Source organism: Antrostomus carolinensis, unplaced genomic scaffold (assembly GCF_000700745.2).
Source record: "Antrostomus carolinensis isolate BGI_N321 unplaced genomic scaffold, ASM70074v2 scaffold14650, whole genome shotgun sequence".
NCBI lineage: Eukaryota > Metazoa > Chordata > Aves > Caprimulgiformes > Caprimulgidae > Antrostomus > Antrostomus carolinensis.
Genome location: NW_010289175.1, coordinates 1 through 6,842, shown reverse-complemented (window position 1 = coordinate 6,842; position 6,842 = coordinate 1). Strand labels below are relative to the sequence as shown.

At 46.9% G+C, this 6,842-nt stretch overlaps 1 protein-coding gene across 1 annotated transcript; it reads left to right on the top strand.

Moving 5' to 3' along the window:
* The first annotated feature begins 693 nt into the window (after nucleotides 1-693).
* LOC104519358 (probable 2-ketogluconate reductase) lies at nucleotides 694-5,994 on the top strand. The gene is made up of 5 exons (XM_010169349.1): nucleotides 694-1,075; nucleotides 2,535-2,706; nucleotides 4,535-4,713; nucleotides 5,273-5,369; nucleotides 5,737-5,994. Exons 1-5 carry the CDS (start codon nucleotides 694-696, stop codon nucleotides 5,888-5,890), a joined length of 984 nt encoding a protein of 327 aa, XP_010167651.1. The 3' UTR covers nucleotides 5,891-5,994.
* The last annotated feature ends 848 nt before the right edge of the window (nucleotides 5,995-6,842 follow it).

The following is a 6,842-nucleotide window of genomic DNA, read 5'->3' as shown; positions in this document are numbered from 1 at the left end:
GGCGTGTGGCTTTTCCAAACCTTGGACACCTTGGTTCTTCCCTGAGGGGCTGCGAGGCAGCAAGCAGGTGCCTGGTCCGTAGCCTGGGATAACAGGCTCCATTCCTTCCAGAGCTGGCAGAGCGATGAGCTGTCGGGACACTGGAGGTGGAGGGGAAAACAAAAACAAAGAAGGGTAAACTTCTGTTCAGGAAGCAAATGCATAACTCCAAAGTGCGAAGCTGACAAATTATAGCTCTCTTCTATGAAACGAGACTTTTCCTGAGATAATCTTATTGGTGCTGATGACTTACCAGGGTTGCATGGTGGCAATCAAAGGCAGAACTTGCGGGCTAAAAGATACCTTTCCACTCCCATGGCAACGTTGTTAAATTATCGAGACTTTAGCCATTAAATATTGAATATTGAAGAGGGGTAACATCTGGTAGCTCTTTTGTTTAAGTGTTAGCATAGCTGGTGTGCCAGAAACGTTTTCTTGTCTTATTAACAAAAGTATATAAAAATTGAACATCCTTCTGAATAACCCAGGCAGAACATGAGAATAAGTTCTGCATGTGGGAGGGAATATCTTCAGCCAGCTCTGTCATCAAGTGGGAAAACGGCGTGTAATGGAGCCAATCAATCCCTGGTTTTTAAACATGTAATGGGTCACTTAAGGACACATCCTTTTGGTTTCTTACTGCTTTTGTAGGGCATGGAGGGTCAGGAACTGCCTTATGTGCTAATTGACTGTATTGGAGGGAAGCATGGAGTATATGAAGACCATATTGAATTTCTGGAGAAATATTTTCGTCTCATCACCATGAAAGAATATCTTGAAAACAAGAAATTTCTTGGCAAAAAGATCAGAGCTGTTTATATGTGGTATCAAAAGCCAGTTATTAGTGAAGAGCTGCTCCAGAGCTTGCCTAACTTGAAGATAGTTGCAAGCTCTGGAGTGGGAATAGACCACTTGGACCTGAACCTCCTCTCCAGCTATGGTGTGAAGGTGTCCAACACTCCGTTTGCTGTTTCCACTGACACTGCAGACTTTGGGATGGCTTTGATGCTGGCATCTTCCAGGAGACTTGTGGAAGGTAATAACTGAAATGGTTTTAGTCATTAAATAAGAAAGGTGATTTTCAAAACGTGGTTAGAAAGTGTGGGCTGATGCAAAGGTAAGCTTGAAAGGAAAATAAGAGGGATGAGGGAAAAGTGAAGAGAGATCTGTCATGTTAACAACAACTTGCATGCAGCGTGTACCATTTCCAAACAGGCATGTCAGCAAGGTAGATGTGTTCCTTCTTCAGACAGCCCTGAAGTCAGGCCTCTTCTCCCTCAGCCCACAGCCACTTATTCCTTCTGCTCCGTCACTGCAGTTCTTGCTTTTCAGGTTTTGATAAAAAGGGATTAGAAGGAGATATTTTCAAGGAGGCTCGAAACCTGTCTTTGCCAAGCTGACATGTTATCTGGGTCATTCCGAACAAGCTGTCCAGAAAGCTGTCCACCACGCTCTGGGTTTCTTTTCCCTGCCAACTTTGGTGTAGCTGCAAGCTAGCTGGGAATCATATTTTGGCCTCACTGAAAGTCTTGATGATCCTACAATGGATTCATCAGTTGCTCCATTCAGTGTGAATGAAGGCTTGATGGACCACCAGGAGCAGGACACTGTGGTGCCCAGGTGCATTTCAGTGGTGCGATGATCTGTGCTGCAGGCAGAGAGATGATGGGCAGGGTGTGATGAGCGTGGAAGGGAGGTTGCTGCTTTGGCCTTACCTTCCCTGTCTGCCAGAGTGGCTGGATATGTTTCTATCCTAACCAAGATATCGATGCCAGATGTCACATTGACAATGCAGTGTTATTCACTTCTTGTCCAGAAATAGAATTACATGTTGTTACTGCTCCTCTGCTTCTGCCTTGTCTTATGAGAAAAAGTAAGTGAGGGAAAAAGCAACCAGATGCCAGTACCAGATGCCTTCCGAAATCGGGAAGGAACTTCTTAACACCAACGCCGTCTGAAGAAGCAGATGTTCTTTATTACAGCGCCGGATGCACGGGGGATCGTTCCACCTATTTTGCATACCAACTCGTCTCTCTACAAAAACTTTATCTATTGAAAGATGCATATTCATTTATTTTTCCAAGAAATTATTAACATATTCATCACATTTCTAGGAATTCATTAATATATGTAAATGTCCTTTTCACATGCACACCGGTCATCTTTGGGGGTCGTCTGGTGATAGTAGAAACTTTTGTCACGGTGCCCTTCAGTTGAATTTTTCCTCTGTACATGCTTAGTTCATCTCTTGGCCTGTTCACAACACTTCTGTCTCCACAAAAATGGTTTATTCCCTCACTGCCTTATCTACCGTATTTTAAAGATGTTGGTGACATTGCTCAAGTCTCCTGTTATCTGTTCTAGACTCTAAACTTGACGAGGCCCAGCAGATCTGTAACTGACTTTCAGCTGTTTAAGCAGAAGGGGATGTTCTTTTGGAATGGTATCAAGGCCATCCTTTACATGACATTGTTTCTTCTTTTCCCTCCTCCAAGGCTATCAGATGGCAGTCTCCCCTGACACGGAGTATTTCCCCGCTGACTGGCTGGGGGCTGAGGTTTCCGGAGCGACCCTGGGGATCGTAGGAATGGGCACCATCGGCTACAAAGTGGCCCAGAGAGCCAAGGCCTTTGAAATGAAGATTTTGTACCACAACAGGAATCAGAGGTAAAGCTGGTTGCAGCTCCGTGGACTCTATTTTACCACTGCTTTTAAATGTTATTTGTACCTTTCACTGTCATGCTGATCTCTTCTCTCCGTGTTAAGATAGGATGATGTCTTCTCTGCACTATTGTTATTAAATACCGTGCCAGGAAGCAGTGAGGGCCACAAATCGTGGCCAGGTTCACCCAAAAGTCCAAATCATCAGGTGAGCTCATGGTGATAGGGCAGGGCGGAGGCCAGAGCGGGGCTGAGGGGAGCTGGAGAGCAAGCGTCATTGGGGCAGGGGCTGATGGCCCTGGGGGGAGCTGCTGTGGGGTCCTGGGATGTGGGGAAGCCCCAGGGCTGGTGGTGCCCTCCAGGCTGTGACAATAAGTCACTGGCTCATTAGCGGCTCTTTATTTTAAGTGGCAAAGTACAGTTGCAATAGGACAAGGGGTGATGATTTTAAATAAAAGAGGGAAGATTCAGACTAGATGTAAGGAAGAAATTTTTCACAATGAGGGTGGTGAAACCCCAGCCCAGGTTGCCCAGAGAGGTGGTAGAAGCCCCATCCCTGGAAACATCCAAGGTCAGGCTGGACGGGGCTCTGAGCAACCTGATCTGGTTAAAGATCAGGGGGGTTGGACTGGATGGCCTGGAAAGGTCCCTTCCCACCCAAACCAGTCTGTGATTCTATAATTCTCTCTTCACAAGAAGGCACGTGGAGAAGACAAGGGGCAGTGGGTACCAGTTGCACTGGGAGAGGTTTCATCTTGATACAATAAAGAAATTGTTTACAGTGAGAGCAATCATTCATTAGAATAACCTGTCCAGTGGTAGAGTCCCCACGGCTGGAGGTTTTTAAGATGCCATGGGACAGGGTGCTAATCTCATCTAGGCTGCCTTTCCCACTAAAGCTTGGACCAGCTGACCTTTTGAGGTCCCTTCTAGCCTGGATCGTTCTATGATACACTTGCTTTAAGACAGTCATTAATTTCCCAATTTATACAGAAACAAAGTCAGGAAGGAATGGGAGATAGTTCTCCCTGTGAGCCAGGGCTCCCTGGGCCTTCCTGGCCTGTTGGTGACATTGCAGTTGACTGGGGAAAGGAGAAATAGTCGGGGAGGACATAACTGCTGTGACCTGGGTGAGGCAGGGAGCAGGCACAGACATCGCGCCCTTTCTGAGACGGACTTGCCGTCTGTCTGACAGACAGCTGTGTGTCTGACAGCCTGTTTGCTGTCTTTCAGGTGAGGTGTGTGTGCCTTTCGCATACGCCATGGCTCCTATTGGGGCCAGCCCATGCTTTTCTTCTGTGGGGATCTGGTGGGAGCTGGGCAGCAGGTGTCCCAGCCTTGTCCTGACCCGGATCGAACGCACCGGCAGATCTTGCAGCAGGTTTCAGAGAACCTGTGTCACTGACACAAATTGCTGAAGATTTAACCCCTGTCCTGTTTTGTGGGTTTCCTCAGAGATTTTCAGACGAGTTACTTGTCACAGGGAAGGGAATTCATGTCAAACATCAGATTGGCTTTTGGGTTGGAAAAGAATCCCCGGTACAACCAGAAGCTGTGACACACATTTAGTTTATTATTTATTCAGCGCATTTACACGATGCTCATTTCTTACTGGCCATCCCCACAGGTACAGGACTCCAGATTTGTGTATAGTGCACTTGGGAAACAGCTGAACATTTTTCTTTCTCAGTATACTGAATTTCAGTTGGGTAACTGGCTAACTGCTTTGCTCCACAGAGCAAAGAAAACAATTAAGAAACCTTTTCTTTAACAATGATTCAAACTTTTTCTTGTTGCTTAATCCTGGAGTTTAATTTTGGGTTTTTCCCCTCAGAACCAAGGAAGAAGAAAGTGCCGTTGGTGCAATTTACTGTAAGAAGATAGATGATTTGCTCCAGCAGTCAGATTTTGTGCTGCTGTCTGTGAAGCTGACTCCACAGACACACAAGCTGATTGGGAAGAGGGAGCTGGAGCTGATGAAACCCACCGCTACTCTCATTAACATCAGCAGAGGTAGGGTGCAGAATAAACAAAACCGCGCTGGGGTTTGGGGGCACTAAGAGTCCTGGGAAAACCCAACCCTAATACAGAGTCTGTCACTCCAAAATGGTCAGTAAATTCTCTGATTTTGAGGTGATTTAGGTGTCTGTGATAATATCTCAGCAAAACATGTCAGCATTTCTGTAATTATGAGCAGGTGGGTCTCTCATACGTTAGTGAGCTTGGCGTCATGTCTATCTGTGTAATCTCCTACTTCAGCTTTTTATCTCCTGGGTGCAGTGTTGTTGCTCACATACATCAGGGTGGCACAGCCCACTCTGAGCTCTGGCACTGTGCTTTGTTTCCAGCAACAACTAAAACCGTTAGCACGTTATCAGCATTCTCCTCATCCCAAATCTTATAATGAAACCAAAACACAGCGCTGTTCTAGCTGCTGAGAAGAAAATGAACTCTATCCTAGCAAAACCAGGACAACATGGCTAGCCCTGCCTGACCACCGTGCCCAGAAGGATGGTGAGAGAACAGTATGGGATTTGAAAATAAAAGGATTGTCCTTCTTACTGTAACCCAGGTCTGGTGGTGGATCAGGATGCTTTGGTGGAAGCCCTTCAAAACAAAGCTGTGAAGGCAGCTGCTCTGGATGTGACATATCCTGAACCTTTGCCAAGGTAGGGCGGGTATTTAAGTTAAATATAAACGATTGTATGTGTGTGGTTCAAGCTAAGGACAAAGTCTGTGAGCACGTGAGAAGTTACATCATTGGGTTAGTGGGAGGACGTGAGGTATGTGCGCTACTGAAACGACATCCCCAATCGTTCCGGCCCAGCCAAACAAAATTCACACTGACTCATTTGCAGGATTGGTTGGTTAAAAAACCCACAAGCTAGGCAGCAGTTCAAGCTCCTCTGAGTATGCTTGGGTCATGCAATTGGTTTTTAGTTTTAATTATTATTTTAAACATGTCCCTGGCTCCCTTCAGGTGACGAAATAACAGCTCTGTGAGTGACTAGCTCAGTATTTCTTTTCCTTTCTCAGGGATCACCCTTTGTTAAAGATGAAGAATGTTATAATTACTCCTCACATTGGAAGTGCCACCAAAAAGACACGCCTCCTTATGATGGAAAACATGACGGAGAGCATACAAGCGGGTCTGAGGGGTCTCCCTATCCCTAATGAAGTATTACTGTAAGGCGGCCTGCCTTTGATGTTAATGCCATTAGTGTTTATCCCGGGGTGAGGAAACAGTCCACTCTTCATGGAATTATCCCTTGTGTGTTATACAGATAAAATATATGGTACGTGGGTTTCATAGAATTGTAGTTGTTGGAAAAGACCTATAAGATCACCGAGTCCAACCATAAACCCAGCACTGCCAATTCCACCTCTAAACCATGTCCCTGAACCCCTTGTCTGCCCATCTGTTAAATCCCACCAGGGAAGGTGACTCCACCACCTCCCTGGGCAGCCCCTTCCAATGCTTGACAGCCCTTACGGTGAAAAAGTTTTTCCTCAGATCCAACCTGAACCTCCCCTGGTGCAACTTGAGGCCATTTCCTCTCATTCTAGCACTTGTTACCTGGGAGAAGAGACCGAGCCCCACCTCTCTCCACCCTCCTTTCAGGCAGTTGGAGAGAGCGAGGTCTCCCCTCAGCCTCCTTTTCTCCAGGAAATTTGTGATTCTGTGTGGAAAACTGCAGTATTTTGTTCATGAACTTCAATTAAAAACTCAAGAGTCCATAGTCTTGTATCAGCGTAATTTCTGTTGCTCACATCCTCTTAAGATTGTCCATCCAGGTGACACCGAATGGAGGGATGATGTTTCAGTGGGATTCTAGAGCCACTGACGGGCAGGTCTGTTGGGATGGTCTGCAAGGCCCTTGACTGGAAAGGCAGCAACCGGCTTCATTTCCACTTCTGAGCCAACTCACCCAAATAAATCATAAAGCCACTCACGGAGCGGTTGGGAGGGACCTTGGGGATCATCTGGTTCCCCCTCCTGCCATCAGCAGGACACGGCTCCCGCAGCCCGTGCTGCCTGGGCGGGCTCGGGGCCGAGCGCTCCGTGTCTGTGGGCTCTCCCCAGCTCGGGCCCTGGGCCTCGGTCCTGCCCGAGGGCGGCTCTGCCTCCTTCCCTCCCTCCC

Excerpts from the sequence above, each read along its gene's own strand:
- LOC104519358 (XM_010169349.1), top strand. The coding sequence starts at position 694 with ATGGAGGGTCAGGAACTGCCTTATGTGCTAATTGACTGTATTGGAGGG. Across the intron at positions 1,076-2,534 it reads TTCCAGGAGACTTGTGGAAG|GCTATCAGATGGCAGTCTCC; the intron begins GTAATAACTGAA and ends CCCTCCTCCAAG. Across the intron at positions 4,714-5,272 it reads TCTCATTAACATCAGCAGAG|GTCTGGTGGTGGATCAGGAT; the intron begins GTAGGGTGCAGA and ends ACTGTAACCCAG.